Here is a 25,876-nt window from a genome sequence, read left to right on the forward strand (position 1 = left end):
TCATGGAAACGCGCTCGCGCGCGGAACCACAGTTCCCAGCAAGCCCTGCGTTTCCGGTTGGCAAGATGGTGGCGCGTAGGAGAAAGCGTGTGGCTGGGGACCTTGAGGCGGGCGTTCCGAGCCCACCCGGCTACTACGGTGAGCGGCTCGGGGACGCGAGGTTGGGAGACGGAAAGGCTTTGCTGGGAGGTGTCCCGGGAGCCCCGGGAGCGGCCGCTTGGTTGGGCCCCGGCAAGTCGAGAAGCCCCTGGCTCCGCGGGACCCACGCGGCGCCCTTCTCCCGGGTCAGCCCACTTGGCGAGAGCCTTCCTCACAGAGCCGTCTCTGAAGGCCTGTGCGAGGAAACTGCCTGCCTCCCTTCGCCCGGAGTGCTTCCTTCTTAGCCGATACAAGATTGCTGTCTGCTTTCTTGCTCCCCAGCCTCCTGCCCGGGGGCCGCGTGCGTCCCTAAAGTGAGCGGCCCCCTAGCTTCGTGAAGGTGGCCCTTAGGGAGTCGCGCCGATAAAGGCCCTCGGACTAGATCCACAGCAGGTGGACCTCAGCCGGTCGGAGGCCGGGCGAGGGTGCGGCTCCCTTGAGAAAGGGAAGTTTGAGCCAGAACCTGAAGAGTGGGTGCAGGGACGAGGTTTGGTGCGCAGGCAGAGAGATCAGGTGTGAGCCCGGCTTGTTGGGGAACCGAGAGTCGGCGTGGCGGAGGGGAGGGTGAAAAGAGACACCGTGGAGGCCGGTCACACAGCTTCCAGAAGGATTTGGGTGTTGACCCCAACAGCAGCAGAGTTGGAGCCCCCCTCTCTTGCGCCCCCGTGTAACTGCCAGATGAGTTCTCTCCTCCATCCCCTTGGGAGTCCCCCTTCTGCGGATGTGTGTGCTCACGCTCAGAGGTGGTGAGGCTCGGCCGAGAGGTTGGGCTCACTGAAGGAAGAATGCGCGATGCACCTAAGGGCCTAGGAAGGGTCGTGGAGAAAGGGAATTGGGTGGCTTAGGTGCTCACCTGCACTCACGGTAGCCTGACCCTGACTCCCATGCCACCGTTTCCCTTCCAGCCATTCCGATCAAGTTCTCAGCAAAGCAGCGAGCTTCTCATTACCTTTATGTGAGAGAACACAGAGTTCGAGAAGGCACCCAGTCTGCATGGCCTCAGAAGCGCACCCTTTTTGTCCTCAATGTGCCGCCATACTGCAACGAGGTGAACTGGCAGGGGACCTGTGAGCTCTGGAATGGGAGCCCCAGGGTCAAAATGTTCAGAAAGTGGAGGGGTGTCAAATGTTGAGAAGGTTGCCTTTACCTCTTGTGGAAAGAAATTGGCTTTTTCTTTTTCTTTCTTTTTTTTAGTACTGAGGATTGAACCCAGGGACACTCAACCCCTGAGTCACATTCCCAGCTCTTTTTGTATTTTTTTAATTTAGAGAAAGGGATTCAATCATCCTGTCTTTGCCTCCCCAGTTGCTGGGATTACAGCATGCACCACTGAGCCCAACCAGGAAATTGGATTTTGGCGAGTTTTTTTTTTTTTGGTGGGGGATACTGGGGATTGAACTCAGGGGCACTCAACCACAGAGCCACATCCCCAGCCCTGTTTTGTTTTTTATTTAGAGACAGGGTCTCACTGAGTTGCTTAGTGCCTTACTTTTGCTGAGGCTGGCTTTGAACTTTCAATTTTTCCATCTCAGTATGTGGAGACGCTGGGATTCCAGGCGTGTGCCACCTCGCCTGGCTTCGGGAAATTGGCTTTTTAAAAATTATTATTATTTTTTAGTTGTTCACAATACCTTTATATTATTTATTTTTATGTGGTGCTGAGGATCAAACCCAGGTCCTCACACGCTCTAGGTGAGAGCTCTACCGCTGAGCTATAACCCCAGCCAAGAAAATTGGCTTTTTAAAGTATTTGTTTGTTTTGTTTTTGGTGGTACTGGAAATGAACCTGGGACCTTACACATGCTCCCTAATCACTCTATCCCTGAGCTACACCTCCAGCCCTTTTAAGTTTTAATTTTCTTTTCCCTTTTTTTTTTGAGACAGGATCTCAATAAATTGCTGAGGCTGGCCTTAAATTTATGATTCTCCTGCCTCAACCTCCCAAGTAGCTGGGATTAAAGGTGTATGCCACCATGCTCAGCTTTAATTATATTTTAAAAATATAATTTGAGGGCTGGAGTTGTGGCTCAGCAGTAGACAGCTTGCCTAGCATGTGTGAGGCCCTGGGTTTGATCTTCAGCACCACATAAAAAGAAATAAAACAAAGGTATTGTGTACAACTAAAAAATAAAATTTAAAAAATTATTTGAGGGATATATTACCCAGAATTGTTTGAATGACATTGTTCTTTCTTATTTTTAAAATATTTTTTAATCGTTGGTGGATCTTTATTTATTTATATGTGGTGCTGGGAATCGAACCCATGCCTCACATATGCTAGGCAAGCACTCTTCCACTGAGCTACAACCCCAGTCCACATTGTTCTTTCTTGAATGTAAAAATGATACCTATCTGGACTGGGGTTATAGCTCAGCGGTAAAGCACTTGCCTAGCACATGCAAGGCACTGGGTTTGATCCTCAGCACCACACAAAAATAAACAAATAAAATAAAGGTGTGCTCAACTATAACTAAAAAAATATTTTAAAAAAAAAGGGGGGCTGGGGATGTGGCTCAAGCGGTAGCGCGCTCGCCTGGCATGCGTGCGGCCCGGGTTCGATCCTCAGCACCACATACCAACAAAGATGTTGTGTCCGCCGAGAACTAAAAAATAAAGATTAAAAATTCTCTCTCTCTCTTTCTCTCTCTCTCTCACTCTCTCTTAAAAAAAAAAAAAAAGGGGGGGCTGAGTGCTTCACCTATCCATGGGAGGTGAAGAAAAATGTAAGAAAATAAAAATTACCTCTAATTCTGTCTAGAAACACCTTAATTTTTTCCATAGAAAGTATTAAATTTAGTATTACATTTATAGAAGTAAAACAGGGAGTTGCTGGATTTTGAATGAATTTTTTTTCAGAAGAAAAAAATTAATTTTTTTTTTTTTTGGTGTGTGTGTGTGTGTGTGTCTTTCTGTCTGTTTTGCTGGGGATTGAACCCAGGGCCTTGTGCTGCATGTGAGGCAAGCACTCTACTAACCGAGCTGTATCCCCAGCCCAAGAAAATAAATACTGATTTCTAAAAGATTCCTCTTAAGGTCAAGGGAGAAAGAAGCATTAAGAAAACTGAAAGTTAACCTAGCTAAGCTTGGTGGCATATTCCTATAATCCTAGCAACTTGGGAGGCTGAAGCAGGAGATCACAAGTTCAAGGCCAGCCTCAGCAACTTAATGAGAGAAAACCTTTACTAAAGTGTAGCAAATGTTGAAAAAGGGCACAGGCTATAGGTGTGTAGCTTGATGCATTCCACAAATTGAACATGGCCACGTACATAATCAGTGTGTGAATTGATAAACATCACCACACCCCAGATGTTCCCTCATGCCCTTTCTGCTTCGGATCATCACCATCTTGATTCTGAAAGTGTAGATTTGACTCCTCCTTTTCTTTGGTGGTTCTTAGGGATTGAACCCAGAGCCTTGTGCATGCTAGGCAAGCCCTCTACCAACTGAGCTGTATTCATAGCCCCTAAATTTGACTCTTATTTAACTTAATTGTCTTAGAAGAAGAATATCAGGAGTGTTCCCACCTTTCTTATTATGGAGGTTGGGAATGTGGGAACTGGACATGGCACCCTGGCTTTCTCGGTTGGGTAGACTTGGGCTCTTGGTCCTTTGGGATCCCTTTTTAAAGGATGTGACTGTCCACCCAGGTGTAGGGGAGGCTCTGGGGAAAGCCCTGTGAATGTTCACCCTATGCTTCCCTCTGGCCGTGGCAGGAATGCCTGACTCGTCTGCTGTCCCCCTGTGGCACTGTCCAGTCTGTGGAGTTGCAGGAGAAGCCGGACCTTGCTGAGAGTGCAAAGGAACCCAAGTCGAAGTTTTTTCACCCTACGCCCATTCCGGTAGGCCTTCAAGTTCCAGGTTCCACTGGAATGGCAGCACAAGGCGGGGTGGGGGCAATTAGTGTCCCTTGTGTAGGGGATGGTGGTGTGTATGTAGGTGCAGAGGTTGGCAGTGGGACTCTGAGAGCATGTCCTGTAGTCCTACAGTAGACATTCCCAACCTCCATAGTTCCAGTTGGTCTAGGAGCCAGCTGTGCAACATCTTTGGACTTCCTGCCTGGTGGTTTCCATTCTCCATGTTAGAGCTTTGGGACCATCTCTGCACTCTCCTGCAGGCCCCCTGGGCTCCCTGCTTGCTTCTCCCTGAGGTAGAGTCCTCCTCAGGCCAGGGTTTGGTCTCCAGGAGCACTATGCCTTCCATGTTTTCCCAAGTGCCTGGACCTGATGCCTTCTCCCAGCACAGGAGAGTCTGACCGGTTGAGTGCCCTGTCCTCTCCTCTCTGGGCCTGGTTTCCACGAGCCTGCCCTAAGGTTGAACCCACTTTTCACTGACTCCTTCCTGAAACTGGAAGAAATGTCCCGTGTATCCCCTGTCCTTGGGGGAAGAGCTGGGAATGAGTCTCCCTTCCAGCAGCAGTTGGGTAACTGAGTGTGACTGTCCCCCACCTAAACTCTTCCCTGGCCCAACAGCAGGTTAGGTGAGGGCAGGTGTGGGTAGGGCTCCCCTACTCGGACCTCTCTCTTCCCCCAGGGATTCCAGGTAGCCTACGTGGTGTTCCAGAAGCCAAGTGGAGTGTCGGCCGCCTTGACCCTGAAGGGCCCTTTGCTGGTCTCTACGGAGAGTCACCCTGTGAAGAGTGGCATTCATAGTCAGTGCTATAGCACCTCCTTTCTGGGCCCAGGGTTGGTGAGGGAAGCTTTCTGGGAGCAGCCTCTGGGTGCCACGAGCCATAGCCAGCTCCCTGGGGGCAGTGCGAGGGAGACGCAGGCAGACAGGGCTAATTGGGGTGCGTCAGGAGATGCTAGCCTGGAACTTCAGCACCAGGTGGACAAAGGTGGAGACCCAGCCTGTTGCCACTAGAATCTCAGCACTTGCCCACTGGGCCACAGGTCTCGAGGCCTTGCAGCCTGTGTCAGAAAGTCCTGACACCCGGCAGGCCTGAGGCAGCTGCTCTCCTTGTCTCCCCATCCCCCAGAGTGGATCAGTGACTATGCAGATTCAGTGACTGACCCTGAGGCCTTGAGAGTTGAGGTGGACACATTCATGGAGGCCTACGATCAGAAGATTGCTGCGGTAAAGGGACACTGCCTCCCTGTGGGAGGGTGGGGCTGCAAGTATGTGATGTGACTCCCACGGGGGACAACCATATGAGTCCAGGCTTTCTCTACTGAATCTTTGGTTACTTGGCTGGATGACGTTGAATATAGATGGTCTGTAGGGGGGTGGGGGAGGAGCAGCATTGGCACCTGGGTGCCCTATCCCCATACTCAGCCTGTGCCCTGCACCATGGGGCTGAGTGCTAGCAGGACCTGCCAGGGCGGGTCTGACTGCTGGAGGAGGATGGGAGGTTCTGTCCCTTGAGGCTTTGGAGGGGTCAGGAGCACTGTCCTGCAGAGGAGTCCTGCCATGGGTCAGCAGGGTGCCATTCCTTGCAGGAGGAGGAGAAGGCCAAGGAGGAGGAGGGAGTCCCTGATGAGGAGGGCTGGGTGAAGGTGACCCGCCGGGGTCGGCGGCCTGTGCTTCCACGAACTGAGGCAGCCAGCCTGCGGGTGCTGGAGAAGGAGAAACGGAAGCGTGCGCGCAAGGAGCTGCTCAACTTCTATGCCTGGCAGCATCGGGAGACCAAGATGGAGCGTAAGGGCCTCCTCCAAGGCAGGGGATGGCCTTGGGGGTTGGGATGGGAGTGCATCCTTGGACATGCGCTCTGGGCTTAGAGTTCCAGCCTGGCAGCACTCTCCTGCTTCCCAGGGGCAGCTGCATTTGCCCAGGAGTGGTGGGTGGGGTTATTCATACCCACAGAGGCATCTGGGATGGGGACCCACCTCCAAGCCCCTGAGCCCTTACTGCTGGAACCTGTTAGCCTCCAGCCAGCAAGAAGTCTGTGGAGGTGATCTCGAGTCTCTGAGCTGTAGAGAAGGCCGGGGGGGGGGGGGGGGGGGGCGGGCCCTGGGGCTCTCTGCGGTTCACCATCTCTTCACCTGTGGTTTGCTTTTGGTGCTGCTGCTAAGCTCCCTCCTCCACTGTCTTGGTCTCTTGCTGTCTCAGCTGTCCTGTAGGACAGCTGTCTGTGGTTCGAGGAAAGGGTCCTGGCCTGAGCCTGGAGGGTGGGCTCTGCAGCTGTCTTGACCCCCAGCCCTGTTGCTGGCGCACTCTGAGACTCACTGCTGCACTGACCCTTCTCCTGTACTGGTCCTTTTCTTCTCTCCAGATCCTGAACTTTACCTCATGGCCTCCATCAGCCTTCTCTCCTTTAGACTCCAGATCCCCACCTACCCTTTGACCTAGATCATTCATTGACTAGTCACCATCTGAATTTGGTGGCACTGGGGCTGGAGAGGGAGGCACCTGGACTCCTTCACCTGGGGGTGGAGTAGGCATGTGGATCTTTTTGTTTTCTTTGGGCTTCTCATTGGTGCATTTCTAACCTCAAAACTCTGGCATGTCACCTCCTGCCTCAGCCTTGCCTCTGACCTGGTCTGTAGTCAAGTACTGTGTTCTGATTCCTTGCAGAATCCAGACCATGACCCAAAGCGGGCAGGGTGGGGAGGCCTGGTGGAACCCCCCGACCCTGGGAAGTGAGGGGTGTGCCAGCATTCTCAGTGGGGGCAGCGGGTGTCTCCCACAGGATGCTGCCTGACCCTGTTCTATGACCTCTCGCACCACAGACCTTGCACAGCTGCGCAAGAAGTTCGAAGAGGACAAGCAGAGGATTGAGCTGATGCGGGCCCAGCGCAAATTCCGACCCTACTGAGCCTGCCAGGCTGTGACCCGGAGTGCAGGGCCTGGCCAGTGAGGACACGGGGCCTGCTGGCCTGAGGTTGTGCTCTGTAAAGCAAGACAGTAGGCCAAAGGGCCACTGTGTCCTGCGGCCTGGCCCCATCAGGTCTGCATGGGCTGGAAGCAAAGGACAGGCTCACCCCGGGTCCCTGTGCTGAAGCATGTTGGAGCACAGCAGGAAGATGTGGCCCTCAGAAGTGGTTCCTGCCTGTCAGGAAAACAAGTAACTGCTTGTGTCTCCCCTTCTCAACGGAACCCCCTGCTGGCCATGGAACAGCCTCGAAGGCAGGGAGAAAGGCGAGAACATTTTATTTTGTATCCAGGCTGGCAGTGGAGAAGGCTTCAGAAGCCACCAAATGACAGGCAAGCTTCCTTCTGCCTGTAGCAGCTCACTACAGGTCATTAACTACAAAACGGACACCCTAAGTCTAAATGCTGTCCCCCTGAAGTCTCAGATGTTAATGTCAGAATCTTGCCCCTTCCCCCACCTCCTTCACAGGATTCTCTCCTGTTCATCTTGGTTTTCAGTAAGGCCTGTTGCCACCATGCCAGCCACGTGGAGGCTGACTGGCGTGAGCGTGAGATGTCCGTAGCCCAGGCCCAGGCTACAGCTGGGCCGGGATCCTGCGTTTGCTCTGTAAAAAGGGGCTGACGACATTGGCCACGAGGTGGGGAGCATTCATGTGGACATAATGGTTGCCGGGGATTTGTACAAACTGGAACCGCTGGAGGAAGGGAGGGTCATGAGGTGTGGCCAAAGGAAGCGGCAGTGCCCACCTGTGGCCATTGAGCCCAGGAACTCAATTGTGCCCTCCCTTGGCCTGCTGCTTCCCAGTGGGCCAGGCACTCCCTGGGATTCCAGTGTTCCCAGCATGCTGGGGCTCCTCAGACCCTAGGGACTCAGGCCACCTGGGTTGAGGACCATCTGAGTTGTGAAGCTGTAGCACTGAGTGGGGGAGGCCTCTGTCAGGGTTGCCGGTGATCCTGACAGACAGGTCCCCTGGAGGAGTGAGGTCATAGCACCGGCAAGTCCCTGAGGGAAAGCCGACCAGGGAGGCCTGGCCACAGCTCTCACCTGCCACCCATGGGAGGGCTGCCCTTTTGTGAGGGGGTACAGGTGCCCCAGACTCAGGTATTTGTGTGGATAATGATCACAAAGTGCTGGTGCTCCCAGGGGTCCCCACCCCCAGCTAGCACACCCACTACCAGGTCTAGTGGGAGGCGAGTGGGGCTGTGGCAGATGGGCCGAGTTGTGCCTGACCCAGGGGACACATGTGAGAACAATAAAACTAGAAGATTGTGCTAATGAAAGGCCTCTTGCCTGAACTTGGACTGACCACAGTGGGGATTGAGACCACTAGATCCTCAGGACACGTGGGCCTAGGCAGGTGAGCATGGCCTGGACACCAGCTCGCCGAGCCTGCACGTTGCCTTTTTTTTTTTTTTTTTTTTAAGGTAGTAGCATTTGAACCAGGGATGCACTGCTTCCCATAGTGCTCTCTGCCCTCCTGTCTCCAGGCTTCAGAGCTACATCCTCAGTCCTTTTTTGAGACAGTCTCGCTAAGTTGCTCAGGCTAGCTTTGAACTTGTGATTTGCTTCAGCCTCACAAGCTGCGGGGATTGGTGGTATGCACCACAGTGCCCAGCTGTTACCTCTTTTAGGATGGATCTCATCGTGTCCAGCATAAACATCAAGGTCTCCGTGTTGGCATCATTCTCCCGTCTCACATCACTATATCCTTGTGCTGCCCTGGAAGCAAGAAGAAATGGGTTCCCCCTTGGACCCTGCCTCCCAGCAATGCCTTAGAAAACACCAGGTCTGGGCAAACTGCTACCTCTGACTTTCCCACAGCTGGTTCCCTTTAAGCTTAGATTTATTGAGCACAGTCATTCAGTATGAGCCACAGGCCAGACTGACTTGGGGGGGGGGGTCAAGGTTACAGGACTGCCCAGGGTCACAGCCACCGAATGCTGGGGCTGGATATTGAGCTTAAGTGCTTTACTACTGGGCTACATCTGCACCCCTTTTTATTTTTAGACAGGGTCTTGCCAAGTTGCTGCAGCTGGCCTGAAAGTTGTGATCCTCCTGCCTTAGCCTCCTGGTCACTAGGATTACAGGAGTATGCCACTGTGTCCACCTAAGGTCAGGCTTTGCTTTATTTTTTAAGATTTGTTGAGCTACAACATACCCACCATACAGTCATCCTATTGAAAATGTATCACTTAATGGCTTTAGTACAGATTCTCCTCAGTGCATGGTGGGGTTATGTCCCTATGGCTCCATGGCAGGTGGAAAATGCCTCAGATTACGCCAAGCCTGCCAAACACCCAAGCACTGTAGGTGCTGCCAGTTTCCCTGTGATCTCGGGCCTACTGGGTGCTGCCACTGCCCAGTGTCAGGAGAATGAGGTCGCGTGTCAGGAAAAGTACAGAGTCCAAGTGCTGTTTCTACTTGTGCACCAACGGAAAGTCAAAGCCTCCAAAGAACCTCTGCACTTCAGGTTTCCCCAGGAAGACCGCACACCTTCCCACAGGTGTCTGGGGAAGCTGACTTATGATGGGGGTGGCTGGTGCCAACCACTGAAGGGTGGTGGGTCCGACTTACTTGACAAGCAGGACGCGGGCCTGCAGCTGCTGGATGGAGTGTGTGAACAGCTCCCTGCTGACGAAGTCAAAGCTGTACTGCGGCTGTGGGGACAAAGCCAGGGTGAATCCTTGTGGCAAGGAGCCCTGCAGTCCTGGTCCTGGTGAGGTCACCTCAGCACCTGCTCCAGACCAAGCCCAGCCCCACCATGGCACCTCTGCCAGGCCTCCCGCTTTCCCACATCTGTTCTTGTCTCCTCCCTGGCTCATGGCTGCCGGCCAGACTGTTGCCTGAGCCCTTTTCAGCTGTGTGGCCATTTGACAGGGTACTTCTGGACCTAGACCTTAGAACTGAGGTGTGGTCCTCACAGCCCCCTTCTTACTACACAGGCTGCCCTGTACCTTGTCTCCTGGACACCAGACAGAGCCCCGGACCTTCATGAGACCTCTCCACGAGAAAGGAACTTGCTTGGATCACAGTGCAGAGTGGCTTCCACCACAGCCCTGACCATCCTGTCATGACCACTGAGTGTGTCTAGGCTGCGCTGTCCAGTGCTGTGACTCAATAGTCCTAGGGCTATTGAGGTGCCCTGTCATTGTGAAATGCTGCTGGGTTTGGGACTCAACTGGAAAAATAACAGTCAACTTTGATGTCAATCATGTCTTGAAATGACAGCATCTTGGATGAGTTAAATAAAAATATTACAGTTGGTCTGGAGCAGGTAGCTCTGTGGAATAGAGCTTGCCTAGTAAGTGCTAGCCCTCTGCTTGGTCCCCAGAACCACAATTAATTTGCCTGCTTTCTTTGTTTTTAGAGAGAGAATTTTTTAATATTTATTTTTTAGTTTTCAGTGGACACAACATCTTTATTTCATTTTTATGTGGTGCTGAGGATTGAACCCAGAGCCACGCGCATGCCAGGCAAGCGCGCTTCCGCTTGAGTCACAACCCCAGCCCTGCTTTCTTTTTACTCTTAGGGCTTCTAGAAAATTTTATTGCATGAGGCTCACCACTGGCCTAGCACTCTAGTCTGAGAACTCTCAGAGACAGGAGCTCTCAAATTTTGTCCATGTTTGTACCTCTCAGCATGTGGTGACAGAGAAGTACAGGTGCGTAAGAAAGCTCCCTTGAGGACTGACTGCAGTAAGCCTTCCTTAAGGTTCTTCACCACCGCAATGAATGTAAAATCCCTCTGGGGACTGTGGGTGTCGCTCAGTGGTGGAGCCCTTGCCCAGCATGTACAAGGCCCTGCGTTCCAGCCCCAGCACCACATAAAAGGGGAAAAAAATCCTGAGGATTTGGTCATGGCCACAAAAAACTCTGTCCTGAGGCTCTTCCAGCCATTTCCTGCTTTTCATGACTAAAACGACCTCTGGTGCTTTTCCCAAAGCAGGTTTCCACATCTTACACAAGGCCCACACTCTTGTGGACTTGAGTCCCAGCGGCTGTGACCAGGCACTGGGGGGGGGGGGGGTTTTGCTGAGGCAAACATTAAAGCCAGCGCTTTCCAGAAGGCAGGCTAGATCCCAGAGGCCAGGAACTTGGTCACAGCTGACAGCTAACAGGAGATGGCGCCAGGACTCAAGCTCAGCACTCAAGCTCAGGCGGGGGCTGGGCCTCTCCTGTTCTTGCCAAGATTGGGGCTGTCTAGCTCCAGGGCACAGTGAGGCCCTCCCTGAATTTAACTTGATCTCCCAGGGAGGGATGGAGGGACATTCTCTCCACTCCTGTCTCTGGAGGTGGGAGCAACACAGGCTTACGTTTCTGCAGCAGTTTCCCAACCAGCAACAGGCCCTTTCTCCAAGAGAGCATCTGCGGCCAGGGGGCTGCTGGGTGTATCGTTTCCCTTTCTGTCTCTTCCCTCTCTCTTCCTCCACACCTCTTTTTAGATTTTGTTAGCTTCATTTCCTGATCAGTTTTTAAAAATAATTAAAGTATAACCTATAGCAAAGCCCAGGCTGGACAGTCAGCTCCTGATGGCCTTTCACTGTGTACATACACATGTAACCTTGACTCGGCCAAGACAATGGGCCCTTGCCCTCCAACTTGCTCCAGGGCTTTTCTTCAAGGAGAGCACTACTCTGGCCTCCAGCCCTGTGGGTTGATTTTTCAAGTAGAGTCACCTTTTGTTGCTGGCTCCTTTCACTCTGCAACCATTTATGTAAACATAACAGAAAGCCCTAAAACAGGAATGAAACAACACAGGACATGGAGTCTGTACGTGACTGGGCTAACGTCAGGCAGCCATCGTTTTGCTTGGGAACCTAGAAGATGGTGATGTGTCATTTGAGACAGAAAATAAATGAGGTCTAGGAGCATAGCACGTGCCTGTAGTCCCAGCAACTCAGGAGACTGAGGAGGATTATAAATTGCCAGCCTCAGCAACTTAGTGAGAACCTGTCTCAAAATAAAAAGGCTGGGGTATAACTCAGTGGTACACTGCTCGCCTAGCATGAGCAAGGCTCTGGGTTCAATGCCCGGCACTGCAAGAAAAAAAAAAGCTAGGGGCAGGGTAGGCGAAGGAACCTACTAAGAAAAGTATAATTATGGACATGTCACACTTCAGAATCTTCTGAAACATTTGGAAAAACTATTTAGAAAAGTGGTTCAGATACATCAAAGATCTAAACTTAAGAGCTGAAACTATAGAACTTACTTAGAAGGAAACATTGAGGACTGGGGATGTAGCTCGGTTGGTAGAGTACTTGCCTTGCATGCACAAGGCCCTGTGTTCGATCTCCAGCACCCACACTCTCCCCCAAAAAAGAAGAAGAAAATAAGAAAATCCTTCATGATACTGTATTTGGCAATGCTGCTATGGACATGATATCAAAAGCACAGATGATAACAAAAATAAATTGGACTTCATCAAATCAGATGGGGCTGGATATGTGGCTTGATGGTAGAGCCCTTGCCTAGCATGTGTGAGGCCCTGGGTTCAATGCCAGTACACTCCCCCCCCCCAAAAAAAAATTAGAGCCATGCACAGTTGTGTGTGCCTCTAATATGAGCAGCTTAAGAGACTGGGGCAGGAAGATCAAAGCCAGCCTCAGCAACTTAGCAAGGCTGAAGCAACTTAGTAAGACCCTGTCTCTAAATAAAATACACAGGGGCTGGGGATGTGGCTCAAGTAGTAGCGCGCTCGCCTGGCATGCGTGTGGCCCGGGTTCGATCCTCAGCACCACAGACAAACAAAGGTGTTGTGTCCGCCAATAACTAAAAAATAAATATTAAAAAATTCTCTCTCTCTTTAAAAAAATAAAATAAATAAAATAAAATACACAAAAGGGATGGGGATGTGGTTAAGCACCCCTGGGTTCAATCCTGGGTACCAAAAATAAATAAATAAGTGGACTTGGTGGCACACACCTGAAATCCCATTGACTTGGGAGGCTAAGGCAGGAGGATTGCAAGTTCGAGGTCAGCCTCAGCAACTAGCAAGACCCTCAAACAAAAAGTACTGGGGATGTGGTTAAGAGCCCCTAGGTTCAGTCACCAAAAACAAACAAAAAAGACCCCCCCCAAAAAAAAATAATTAGAACTTTTAAAAAAATTTTTGTTGTTGTCAATGGACCTTTATTTTTTATTGATTGATATGCAGTGCTGAGAATTGAAGCCAGTGCCTCACACAGGCAAGCACTCTACCTCTCAGCCCTAGCCCCAGCCCTAATTAGAACTTTTGTGCATCAAGAAAGTGGCTCAGTGGTGGAGCACTTGCCTCACACGTGTGAGGCACTGGGCTCCATCCTCAACACCATGTAAAAATAAGTAAAAAGGTATTGTGTCCACTTACAATTAAAAATATTAGGAAAAAAAAAAAAAGTGAAGAGGCCAGGTGTAGTGGCCTGTAATCCCAGTGGCTCAGGAGGCTGAGGCAGGAGGATTGTGAGTTCAAAGCCAGTCTCAATGATTTAGCCAGGTCCTTTAGCAACTTAGGGAGACCCTGTCTCTAAACAGAATATAAAAAAGCGTTGGGGGGCTGGGGATGTGGCTCAAGCGGTAGCGCGCTCGCCTGGCATGCGTGTGGCCCGGGTTCAATCCTCAGCACCACAGACAAACAAAGATGTTGTGTCCGCCGAGAACTAAAAAATAAATATTAAAAATTCTCTCTCACTCTCTCTCCTCTCTCACTCTCTCTTTAAAAAAAAAAAAAGCGTTGGGGACGAGGCTCAGTGGTTAAAAACCTCTGGGTTCAAACCCTGGAACCGCCCCCCCCCCCAAAAAATAATAGGCTGTTGAGTAGGAGGAAATGTTTGCAAGTCATATATCTCATAAGGAATTAAGATCCAGAACTAAACAACAAAACCCCACACAATCCAATTAAAAAATGGACCAAAGAAGACACACAAGTGGCCAGTAGCACAGAGCAAGGTGTTCACAGCACTAGTCAGCAGAGAAACGCAAGTCAAAACCGCAGTGAGGAGGCGCTTGCACAGCTACTAGGACACCGCCCTCAAGCACAGGGAAGATGAGTGTCGGTGGAGGAGGAGCATGCAGAAGACCCTCTGCAACTGCAGGGATCAGCGATTCCGTGGTTTCTCAAAAGGTTAAATAGAGGGCTGGGCTGGGGCTCAGTGGCAGAGCGCTTGCCTGGCAGGTGAGAAGCACTGGGTTCGATTCTCAGCACCTCATGTGTATAATAAAATAAAGGTTCATCAACAACTAATAAAAATATTGTTTTAAAAAAGGTTAAACAGAGAGTCACTGTGTGCCCCAGCAGTCCCACTCTGGTATAGCCAAGAGAACTGAGAGCGGGGACCCAAACGGACACTTATACCCCCATGTTCACAGCAGCATTATGGACAGTAGCCCAAGGGTGGAACCCCAGGTGTGGGTCAACAGATGAGTGATACAGAAAATGTGGAATACACAATGGAATACTATTCAGCCTTAAAAAGGAGATTTGGGGGCTTGGCCTGTAGCTTGCCTTGCAGGTGTGAGGCTCTGGATTTGATCCTCAGTACCACATATAAATAAATAAACAAAGATATTGTGTCTATCTACAACTAAAAAAGAAGCCAGACACAGGACAAACGTGGCACAATCCCCCTTAGAGATGCCTAATAGGCAAACCCAGGAGACGGAAACAAAATTAGAGGTTACCACTTCCACTCAGCTGCTTCCTTACAGGCGGTCAAAACGACGAATTCTGTGTATGTCTATATTAGGTGCATAACTGAAGAACAACTTAAAACCAACACCGGGCAGCAGGCAAGCCAGGAAGGAGCTGGAGGACGGCAGCACTCACCCAAGTGATCCTCCGGTCTCTGTTCAGCACCAGACCTGGAGAGGCACAAGGCAGAGACCTCAGTGGTCTGAGTCGGAGGGGCTCACCGCCGCTCCCCTGGGGCCTCCTCAGCTCGGACATTTCTAGCCCCTGGGCCGGTGAGGCCACCGCTGCGGCCCTGGGCCAGCCCTGGACTCCAGTCTTGGGATTCTGTTGGAGCAGAGCCTGACCACAGCCCTTGGACCTCAGACCCGCGGAGCCCACGGGAGTCTGGCCACCCCAATGGGGGTTCGGAGCATCCCCTGCTGCACAGTGGGTAAGCGCCACCTTGGAAGCTGCCCAGGGCTGGCCGGGGGGAGAAGGGGACCTTCTTAGCAGGGGAGAGGGGTACTCGAGCTGCGGGCGTCCACATGGGTGTGGAAATGAGGCCACCCTTCCCTCTCTACAAGTTTTAGTCAAATGCCGCCTACCAGCAGCCCTCCTGTTCAAAGTTGCACACGCCTCGCCCGGCCTCCCTAGGCCCCTCTGATTGATTTTCTCCATTGCTGCACCCCTGAGCTCCACCCTTGGCCACCGGGGCACTGTCTAAAGTGCACTATCACTGATGAAGCCACTTCTTTCCCCTGCTAGACCACAGCTTCCATGAGAACACAGTCTGGCCCACACGACACGGAGCTGGCCGGGAGCGCTTGTGGAAGGAATACGCAGGCGGGAGAGGCTGGGAGGGCTCAAAGGAATGGATGCTACTCTATTGTTGTTTGTTGGATGATGAGTAGATGTTATTACTATTAACATTATTACTTGTTAATATTTCAATGTATATATAAATAACATATCAACAAAGTTTTTTTTTTTTAAACTTAACTTTTAACCTAATTCTAACATTCACTTGGAAAAATAACAGGAAAGAATAGAATGGAATTTGGGTGCAGTGGTGCACACTTGTAATCCAGCTATTCAAGAGGCAGATGCAGGAGGATCACAAGTTCGAGGCCAGTCTCAGCAACTTAATGAGAGCTTGTCTCAAAATTTATAAAGGGCTGAGGGCATATGAGAAACATTGGATTTGGCCCCAATATGACAAAAAAAAAAAAAAAGAAAAGAAAAGAAAGAAAAAAAGGAATAAAAGTATTAGGCAACCGAGGAGCTATCTGGAAAAAGATAAAGTCAGATCCAAACCTCATTCTCCACACTAGATAAGTACACAGTATTAAATATTTAAATGTAAATACTAAACACAAAACAATATTAGACTCAAACATGAGCTTTTAACTACAACTCAAAATTCAGAGGCCATAAAAAAGTCATAGATTCAATTGTAATAAAAAATATTCTTCATTGAAAGAAGGAAAAAAAAAAAGAAACTACCTTAAGTAAAGACAAAAGATAAAATAAAACCCAGGGGAAGGTATTGCAATCCAGTCTCCCCACAGATGAAAATGTCTTCAAACTGAGATACGGGTGTCGAGCAGGGCAAGGGGCAAAAGCAGGGAACATAGGTCCTACCCAAAAAGGAGGACAGAACTTCAACTACGGGAAGATACCAGTTCTCAGGAAATGGACAAAATTCCAAACAAGTGACATCCAGGGACACAGGCCTCTCAGCCAGCAGAGTTGGCTGAGAGGACACCAAGGCGCAGCTGTGAGGACTGGCAAAGTTTTGGAGGCCCCTGCGCTCACCTTGGCCAGGGAAGAGGTGCCTCAGTTTGGGTTCTGGTCTGTGTGCCTGCCTTCGTCCTTGGCTGTGCAGACATCCACATGGCCAGGGGACAGCACAGACCACTTTCAGCCAGTGTCCCTCCTCAGGTGACTGCTAAGTTAGCCTGACACCATTAGGGAACATGGGGACCAGCCTCCAGTTTCCTACCAGGGAGGCCTCCAAGGAGACTCCGGTGCCGACCAGCCACGCAGGTGGAGGGGAGTCCTGTGCTCCACCCAGGAAAGCCTGGAAGGATGTCGCTGTGGCTTGAGCACGTCCTAAATCTCCTGTCTTGGAAGTCTTGTCCCCAATCTCACCTGTCAGGGGTATCTGGAGGGGACCTTTGGGAGGTGACTGAGTTATGAGGCCCCTGCCCTCATGAAAGGATTAACCGGAGCGCTCTCCGACGCTCGTGCATATGATGCCCTCTGCAGCAAGAAGGCCTGCGCCAGATGCCGGGCAGATGCCTGCACTATGCTCTTGGATTTCCCGGCTCCAGAACCTGGAGAGTGGAAGAAGTCTGTCTGTTTGCACCTTCTTTTCTCCTCATCTCCTTCTGACTGAACCATACCTGGCAATCCCTAGCCCCTACATTTCTATTATTTATAAATTTCCTGGCCTCAGGTATTTTGTTAGAGCAACAGAAAGCAGACCAAGATGAATGTGAAAAAGCTCAGAAGGGGGATTAACTTGCAGGTGAGATGAGGAAAAAGATGGATGGGAACAACAAGACCGTGAGATTTTCTATTCCTGTGACTTAGTATGTGCTAAAAAAAAAAAAAGTTAATATTAAATTGAAAAATGAAACTAAAATCATGTCTAGATGGACACCTCTGCCCAGCCCCTTTGGAAAAGCCATGACCCCCAGGGATGTTCAAGAAGTAGGGCGGGGATAGGCCTCCTTGCTGGAAAGCCAACATTTGAACATGGATGTGGCTCTCTGAGGAAGAAACAATCACAGAGACATGAAGGAGAGATATTTTCTGTAATTATTATGTTTTCCACTCTAATTAGAGATTATGGAACTCTTAGATGATAAATGTAATATTTAATTGTTGATAGAGGTTCTAACCAGGGCTTTGTGTCTCCACCTGCTTAGAAGGACCCTGTGCCTGGGAGGTTCTGGTTGCTGCACCCACAGATCACCCCAGCCTCTTGAATCCCAGGCAGCGGCCCGTGGCTCTCTGGGTTTTCACCATGATGCCCTCACTGCCTGGCAGGACCAGAGCCCACCAAGGTCCATTTTCCTCCTGCCGAGGCTCCAGCAGCTCGAAGGATAGGAAAATACATCAAAAAGGGGCTTATCTCAGAGGGTAGCACCATCTCCTATGGCCTGAGGTCCGGCGCCACGTCCTCCAGCCTTTCCAAGGATCCATTCTGCCCATCACTGAGCAGCACCAGGCAGGACCCAGCTGCTTGGGCCAACAGTGTGCGGGTGGGTGGTGGTTACTTCCTGTCAGCTGCCCGCCAGCTGGGAGCTCTGTGAGGGCGGGAGCTGGGCTGCTTCTCTATTTCTGCCCACCCTCTCACCCACTGCATGAGGCAGCGCGGCCTGCTCAGGGTGGGGGCTCAGGCTGGTATGTCAGATGTGCTGAATGTGCGAATGGACGATGCCCTCAAAGGCCGCAGAGCCCCTCTGGCCCTGGTGTCCACACACGTAAACCAAGGGACCCTGATTCCTGAGGACCCACGCTGGTCAATTCCAGCCCTCCTGGGGCTGGTCCACTTCCCTGGTTTCTGCCTCCTTCCTTTCATAGTTGCAGATCAAGATTTGGGTCTCACACCCGCATCTAATAGAAAAAGTAGGCCCAAATCTCCATCATGTCAGATTAGGCCCCTACTTCCTTAACAAGACTCCTACAGTGCCAGAATTAAAGTCAAGAATTAAGGGCTGGGATCGTAGCTCAGCGCAGAGCGCTCCCCTAGCATGGGTGGGACCCAGGTTCGATCCTCAGCACCACCTAAAAATAAAATGCATTGTGTTGTGTCCATCTACACCTAAAAATAAATATTAAAAAAATCAAGAATTAAATGGGATGGATTCAAACTAAAAAGCTTCTCGGCAAAAGAAACAATCAGTGAAGTGAACAGAGAGCCTACAGCTTGGGAACAAATTTTTACCAGTTGCACATCAAATAGAGCAGTCATTCTAGGGTATATAAAGAACTCAAAAAGCTAAACACCAAAAAGACAAATAAGCCAATTAATAAATGGGCCAAGGAACTGAACAGACACTTCTCAGAAGATAATACACAATTAATCAACAAATATATGAAAAAATGTTCATCATCTCTAGCAATTAGAAAAATGCAAATCAAAACTACACTAAGATTTCACCTCACTCCAGTCAGAATGGCAGCTGTTAAGAGTACAAACAACAATAAGTGTTGGCGAGGATGTGGGGGAAAGGCACACTCATACATTGCTGGTGGAACTGCAAATTGGTGCAGCCAATATGGAAAGCAGTATGGAGATTCCTTGGAAAATTGGGAATGGAACCACCATTTGACCCAGCTATCTCACTCCTCGGTTTATACCCAAAGGACTTAAAAACAACATACTACAGGGACACTGCCACATCAATGTTTACACACATTTCACAACAGCTAAACTGTGGGACCAATCTAGATGCCCTTCAGTAGATGAATGGATAAAGAAAATGTGATATATATACAAAATGGAATATTACACAGGACTAAAGGAGAATAAAATTATGGCATTTGCAGCTAAATGGATGAAGTTGGAGAAGATAATGCTAAGTGAAGTTAGCCAATCCCCAAAACCCAAAGGCCTCTGCTGGGACCTCCTGAGGTCACCGACAAGATGCCAGCAGAAGCCTGGCAGAGTGGGCACAGTGCCTGTTCACAGGGAGAGGGGCTTCTGTGGGGCTACTCCTTGCCTGTAGGGAACAGAATGTGTTGCCAGATCTCCCAACTTTTCAAAAGAAAGCAGAATTTCTATTTCTACATAAAATCTTACTATTTTAAATACAGGTGACCTATCCCCTCCCCCAATGTTTTTGTTTAAACTGCACAAGTCCAACAGATGGTGCTCACGACCTGAATGCAGCCCGGATGTGTTTGCAAAGCACTAAGTATCATGCCTGCTCCATGCAAGTCCTCGATGCCATGCCAGTGACAGTCCACAAAGCTTGGAGAGGGAGAAACCTTTACCTGTGGCCCCCCGGGTGGTTCCTCTCTGCAGGAGGAGTTTCCCGCACTCCTCACCCACATGGCTGTTGTTCTTCAGGAACCTGGGGGAGGGGGGGGACAGAGGGATGCTGAAGGCCACGGCCGGGCCGGCCCAGGGGCCAGATGGAGAGGGGAGCAGGGTGGTGAAAGGGAGGCACCCAGGAAGGATGCGCCTGGGTGCCGCAGGCCGTGCCAGTGTGTTGTGCCAGCATATGGCTAAGTGTCCTATGAATATGAGTGTGTGTGTTTCCACTCTAGATGGTAAGTACTGTGAGCCCTGACCCCTGGGCACACTGCTAGGAGCAGGAGAGACAGATGTTACCAAATGGCCACGGTCCCCATCCATGGTTGTGGGGCTCCTGGCCAATGAGGAGACAGGGAGTCAGCAGGACAGGGCTGTCACCTCCAGGGAAGGAAGGTTAGTCATGGCCGGCTTCCAGAGGGAAGCAGCCCACTGAGGCTGAAGCAGGAGTGGGGAGGCCAGTGAGGTGCAGGGGAGGATCACAGGTCAGGCTGGGGGAGCTGCAGTCTTGGAGGCCAGGAGGGAAGACAATATGAGGAAGGGTGATGGCAGGGTAGGGAGAGGAAGGGAGGGGGAGGGAGGGAGAGGAAGGGAGGAGGAGGGAGAGAGAGGGAGGGAGGAGGAGGGAGAGAGAGGGAGGGAGGGGAGGGAGAGGGAGGGAGGGGAGGGAGAGGGAGGGAAGAGGAGAGAGAGAGGGGAGGGAGAGAGAGGGACAGAAGGGGAGAGAGGGGGAGGGAGGGGGAGGGAGGGGGAGGGAGGGGGAGGGGGAGGGGGAGGGAGAGAGGGAGGGAGAGGGAAGGAGGAGGAGGGAGAGGAAGGAAGGGAGGAGGAGGGAGAGAGGGAGGGAGGGGGAGGGAGGGAGAGTAAGGGAGGAGGAAGGAGAGAGAGGGAGGGAGGGGGAGGGAGGGAGAGTAAGGGAGGAGGAGGGAGAGAGAAGGAGGGAAGGGGAGGGAGGGAGAGGAAGGGAGGAGGAAGGAGAGAGAGGGAGGGAGGGGGAGGGAGGGAGAGTAAGGGAGGAGGAGGGAGAGAGAAGGAGGGAAGGGGAGGGAGGGAGAGGAAGGGAGGAGGAGGGAGAGAGAGGGAGGAAGGGAGGGAGAGAGAGGGAGGGAGGGAGGGAGAGCAAGGAAGGGGGAGGGAGTGAGAGTGTGTGTGTGTGTAGACGGGAGGGCCACTGGAGCAGGGTGGCAGAAGTGGCAGGCATGGCTTAACGCCTAGGGTGGAACAAAGGCAGATAGAGCCCCTCTGGGGCGTCCACCAGGAGGCTGGTGCTCAGGGCAACCACAGGAAGACAGAGGTCTGGTGTGGAACTATGGGTGGGAAGAGTCTTCCCTGGGTCGCAGAGGGTTCCTCCCAGGGTGCCCTGCAGTGCCCCAGCCTCCCTCCCCACCTGCTCCCAACACCCACCCCTGCAGCATCTCCTCCGGGCTGACCACACGCGAGGGCTTCTGGGAGGCCTCCACCTGCAGCACGTGCTCTATGGCTCTCCGCTTGTAGGTCAGCAAGTTCTCCATCTCCTAGGGGTTGCCATTGGCTGGGTAGGCAGGGCTCCAGGCTAGAGACTAGGGGTCCCCTCCCTGGCCCAGCTCACTGGGCCCCTGCTAGTGATACCCAGTGAGTCCTCTGACAGCCATGGCCAGTTCAACCCTGCCTGCAGGGACATTGCAGGGACCAGGTTGGATGATGGAGAAGGAAGGACATCTCTGTTAGGTGCATTGCAAAGACGTATCAGAGGATCAGTCCTGACCACCAAGGGTGGGCGACTTCACTTGGTTCAACTAATGCCACCACGCCAGCTGGTGGGAGGACTGGTGAGGGGGTGTGGAGCCAGGCCCTCCCACTCCCACCTGAGAATAGGGGACAGGGAGACCCAAGCGCTCACCCAGCCCCAGGAGGGGGCCCTGGGTGCTGTCTGTCCCATCAATGGGGAAATACAGGAAGAAAGCAGGTCAGTCCTGGCTATCCGCGAGTTGGGTCCTCACTATAGGACGGGTTCATGCAAAGGGCTCTTACTGAGCACCTACTACTAAGCATGACCCTGGGACATGGCGATAAAAAGATACGTTCTTGCCCTTGCAGAACTGTGGTCATTTTACAGATAAGAAAACTGAAACTGATGAAATAGATGTGTCACCACCAAGAGCTGAGCCTTCCGAAAGAGAACAGCAGACCACCAGAGCGGGCAGGGATCTCCAAGAGCACTGAGTGCAACTTCTCATTTTACAAGTGAGGACACTGAGGCTCAGAAAGGCCAAGTGACTTGCCTTGGGCTACCCAGAACACAAACGACAGAGCCAGGTCTCAGATAAAGGGGACAGCACTGGCTGCTATTGGTGGTGGTAGCTGGAGGGGTCAGTACTTTTCCGGTCAGTCCACACTCGAGCGTGCTCTGTGTGGTTGTGCAAGTGTGCATGGCACAAAGTGATCTGGCTGAGCGTGAGTGTCGTGGGCTCACCGCACTTCCTCAACCCGCAGTTCCTCTCCTCTTCCACCCTGCCCCCCACGATCCACCTGCCTTCTGAGGCTCCCAGGACACACACAGGGTTCCACGGGCCCTCCCCTGACCACTCCTGGGTACAAGCATGGAATGCTCCCCTCTGTGAAGGCTCCCCGACCCGGTCCACCCCGCCACCTCCTCCAGCCTCCCTGATCTACCAAAGGAGACAGGGCTGAGGGCACCAGCCGGGCCTGGGGCTTCCCATGGCAGCCGGCAGGAAGCCCCCTCCTTACATTAATGTCCATGGCAAACGGCGACGTGTCCAACAAGATAAGTTCATCCACCATCTCGGGGAAGGTGCAGGAAAACTAGATGAACAGAAAGGGGAGGGTGAGCCCAGCGAGGACGCAGCTCTCCCCTGCGCTTCCTGAAAAGGCTTTGGTTGGGCAAGGGGCCCCCAAGAGGTCAGAGTGAGAACCCTCTGTCCCTTCAGGCTCCTCCCCTGGACCCCCCAAGTGTGCACCCGCACCCAGCTCCAGACCCTGGTGACAGCTGGACTCCAGGGTCCCCTTGATGGGCGGGAATGTGGAAGCTCTGAACTCTACCAGGAGCCTCCACTTCCTGACACCAGCTTCCTCACCAGGGCGACTGCTACCGTGATGTGCTGCCGGCTGACGAGAGGCCCCTACTGAACTGAGGAGGCCCTTCCTGTCCGGGGAACTTCCTCCTCCTGCTTCCCCCACTCCCACCACTTCAGGTGGCCAGAGCAAAGCCATCTACTCACCATGCCGCCTACAATGCCTCCTGGGGACAAAAGGAGGACAAAGGAGCGGTCAGCAGACATACCCTTGCTCCAGCCAGGGCTTTGTTTCTCAAACTCAGGCCCCCTCCCCTGGCTCATCAGGCCCCTTCCAGACATGTCCACTCATGGGGCCACCTCTCCCTCATCAGGTCAGAGAAGAGCCACCTTTGAGCCACATGTCTGAGGTCAGAGGGCACAGAGGCCAAAGGTCAATGTTCAAGACGTCTGTGTCTCTGCGGTTCTCAGAGGTGCAGAGAAAGGAAGCAGGTGCCAACTCCTGGGCTCCCACAGCCCCTGCAAGAGGCCAGTCAGTCGCTGGCCAAAGGGTACTCACCGAAACTGTGGCCCATGAGAGAGAAACGGCTCCATTTCAAGGCTGAAAATACATAAAGCAGGAGGTCTGGATGGCGCCCCCACGGGCCTCTTTCCTGCTGTCCCAGGCTTGGGAAAATCCCTCTCCCCCAGGAGACCAGTTTAGGGGGGCACTGGAGGAAGTGAGCTCTTCCTGGAGAAGAGCTTTCTCCCCAGTTCCACCCAAGAATTGCTGGTGGAACTGGGGCCAGACCAGAGCCACACCCAGCTGCAAGCACAGAGGGCGCATCCCAGGGCACCCCCACACCCCGGCCTCCTGCTCACCTGCCACGACTCGCCGGACCTCATTCACAAAGTTTTGGTGGTAATACGGGACACCTGGGCCGTAATGGGATGAGAGCCCATGACCTCCAAAATCCATGGCAACGTAATAGAAGTCTGGGCCAGAGATAAGGGGAGGAGAAAGGTCCCCATCAGCCGCCTCTCACTGCGGGTGGCCCCTCAGCTTCCCTTCACCCCCACCCTACCTTGTGGGAGGAGAGGGATGAGTCTATCGAAGGAGTTGGCATTGTCCAGCCAGCCATGCAGGCACAGAACTGGGGGGCCCCGCAGGGAGCCCCAGGCTTTGGCAGCAATGTGGCCCCAGGGCATTGTCAGCTTCAGCTCTGAGAGCAGACCTGAAGGACCGAGACATTCATTTGTTCACTAGTTTGTTCATGAAGCCAGCCCTTCCTCATCTAGGCCCAGTGTTCCCAGGACATGAGCACCACTGACCCCTTCCCTGGCCCCTGCTGGACCCCTGCCAGACGTGGGTGTGCAGATACCCAGAGGAGGGAGAGAAAGCCTTGGCAGGCTTGATAGAACGCACCCATTTGTACTGGGGCAGAACTGGAGAGTGGGCTGGGGTTTGGGTGGCCTGGACCCACCACTAATTAGCTGTGTGACCCTGGGCAAGTTCCTGAAATGTCTCTGCATCCCAATTTCCTTTTCTGTAAAAATAGAGTAAAGTCTGGGCATGGTGGCACATGCCTATAATCCTGAGGACTCCAGAGGCTGAGGCAGGAGGATCAAAAGTTCAAGGCCAGCCTTGACAATTCGCTGCCTTAAAAATAAAAAGAGCTAGGGATACCAGGCATGGTGGAGCACACCTGTAATCCCAGTGGCTCGGGAGGATGAGGCAGGAGGGTTGCAAGTTCAAAGCCAGATCAGCAATTTAGTGAGGCCCTAAGAAACTCAATGAGGGCTGGGGTTGTGGCTCAGTGGTAGAGCATTTGTCTTGCACATGTGAGACATTGGGTTCGATCCTCAGCACCACATAAAAATAAATAAAGCCGGGGCTGGGGATGTGGCTCAAGTGGTAGTGCGTTCTCCTGGCATGCCTGGGGCACTGGGTTCAATCCTCAGCACAAAAGAAAAAGAAAGAAAGAAAAGGAAGGAAGGAAGGAAGGGAGGGAGGGAGGGAGGGAAAGAAAGATAGTTAGTTATAAGCCTGGGGATGTGGCTCCCGGGATTCAATCCCCAATAACAAAAAACAAAAACAAGAGCTAGATATGTAGCTCAATGGTAGAGTACTCTTGAGTTCAATCCCCAGGACTCCCCAAAAAAGAGAGAAAAAGATTAATAATAAAATAAAACAGTTATAACAATATACTGTATTAAAAGTTATGTGGAGCAGGTAAGATATCACACACGTAACCCCAAGCTACTTAGGAGGCGGAGGACGACGATCCTAAGTTTGAGGACAGCCTGGGCAACTTAGTGAAAATAAAATAAAATAAATAACGCCAGTACAACAGGTGGGGGGCACTGGTGGATGCAGCTGGGTGGTAAAGCATCACCAGCAAGAGCCAATGAGTTTCAATCCCAGGGCAGCAAACAAAAGTTATGAGGCTGATCTCTCTCTCTTTCTCTCTTTCTCTCAAAATACCTTAGGAGAGACAAAAGGTGAAGGTGAGTCCTGTTCAGGCAGCTGGAGATTTTATCTCGTTACTCACAATAGTGGGCAATTTCAAACTGGAGTTGCTATTGGATATTTTTGGACCTCGGATAACTGGAGGCTTGGAAATGAAAACTGTGGACAGACGGGGTTCAGCCTTCACTGAGGGCCACGTGGGTGCTGGGCACCTGACACAGCGAACTCCCCACTCCCCACAACATCGCTTCACACAGCAGGAGGTCTACTTCATGCCCAAGGTCATTCAGGGGAACGCGATGCACAGCGGGTCTGGACCCGGGCGCTACCGCCCAGCACGGCGCTGCCTCGGGCCTACCCTGCTCAGGTCTGGCCCGGCGCTGACATTTTCCCCCGCGGGCTCGCCCTGCCGGGCTGGAGACCTCTGCGCCCCCAGATACCCGCGCTTCTCTCCTCCCGAGACCCTGGGCGGCCACGCGCGGCGGCGTGGGCGCCCACCCTCCAGCTGGTCTGGCTCGGCTAGCTCCCGGGACAGCAGATGAAGAAGCTTCGACACTCAGGAGTGCGGGGGCGGTCACTGTCCCTGCTCACGGGCCCGAGAAGATGGGTGGGCACTGGGTGCTCGCGCGTGGCCTCCCCCGCCCGGGTCTAGTCTAAGGGGCCCTGGCCCAGCGTTTTCACCCATCGCTCCGCTCCCGCGGCGCGCGGCAGTCTCTCTAGCCTGGCGAGGTCGCGGCCACAAGGAGGAGAGCTGTCGCCGGGAGCTCAGGTCCCGCCCA

General features: G+C 52.4%; 2 protein-coding genes across 4 annotated transcripts; one reads left to right on the forward strand and one right to left on the reverse strand.

Moving 5' to 3' along the window:
- Rrp7a (ribosomal RNA processing 7 homolog A) lies at window positions 1-8,226 on the forward strand. The gene is made up of 7 exons (XM_005338576.5): window positions 1-138; window positions 1,044-1,186; window positions 3,852-3,977; window positions 4,669-4,786; window positions 5,114-5,211; window positions 5,574-5,772; window positions 6,804-8,226. The coding sequence occupies exons 1-7, from the start codon at window positions 3-5 to the stop codon at window positions 6,887-6,889; spliced, it is 906 nt and encodes a 301-aa protein (XP_005338633.4). The 5' UTR covers window positions 1-2; the 3' UTR covers window positions 6,890-8,226.
- Window positions 7,208-25,876, reverse strand: Serhl2 (serine hydrolase like 2). 3 transcript variants are annotated; one of them, XM_078052623.1, is made up of 12 exons: window positions 25,779-25,876; window positions 23,713-23,862; window positions 23,510-23,623; window positions 23,208-23,249; window positions 22,856-22,875; window positions 22,365-22,439; window positions 21,042-21,151; window positions 19,598-19,677; window positions 14,747-14,781; window positions 9,521-9,603; window positions 8,569-8,665; window positions 7,208-7,640 (listed from the first exon to the last, which is right to left on the reverse strand). In XM_078052623.1, the coding sequence occupies exons 1-12, from the start codon at window positions 25,780-25,782 to the stop codon at window positions 7,521-7,523; spliced, it is 930 nt and encodes a 309-aa protein (XP_077908749.1). In that variant the 5' UTR covers window positions 25,783-25,876; the 3' UTR covers window positions 7,208-7,520. The 3 variants fall into 3 exon arrangements, with proteins under 3 accessions (XP_077908749.1, XP_077908751.1, XP_077908750.1); XM_078052625.1 differs by lacking the exon at window positions 25,779-25,876 and adding an exon at window positions 25,456-25,474; XM_078052624.1 differs by lacking the exon at window positions 25,779-25,876 and adding an exon at window positions 25,113-25,341.

Source organism: Ictidomys tridecemlineatus, chromosome 6, assembly GCF_052094955.1.
Source record: "Ictidomys tridecemlineatus isolate mIctTri1 chromosome 6, mIctTri1.hap1, whole genome shotgun sequence".
Classification (NCBI taxonomy): Eukaryota; Metazoa; Chordata; class Mammalia; order Rodentia; family Sciuridae; genus Ictidomys; species Ictidomys tridecemlineatus.

Excerpts from the sequence above, each read along its gene's own strand:
- Serhl2 (XM_078052623.1), bottom strand. Across the intron at positions 21,152-22,364 it reads CGTTTGCCATGGACATTAAT|GAGATGGAGAACTTGCTGAC; the intron begins GTAAGGAGGGGG and ends GGCAACCCCTAG. Across the intron at positions 8,666-9,520 it reads GCCCGCGTCCTGCTTGTCAA|GGCAGCACAAGGATATAGTG; the intron begins GTAAGTCGGACC and ends TCTTGCTTCCAG.
- Rrp7a (XM_005338576.5), top strand. The coding sequence starts at position 3 with ATGGAAACGCGCTCGCGCGCGGAACCACAGTTCCCAGCAAGCCCTGCG. Across the intron at positions 1,187-3,851 it reads TGCCGCCATACTGCAACGAG|GAATGCCTGACTCGTCTGCT; the intron begins GTGAACTGGCAG and ends TGGCCGTGGCAG. Across the intron at positions 5,773-6,803 it reads TCGGGAGACCAAGATGGAGC|ACCTTGCACAGCTGCGCAAG; the intron begins GTAAGGGCCTCC and ends CTCGCACCACAG.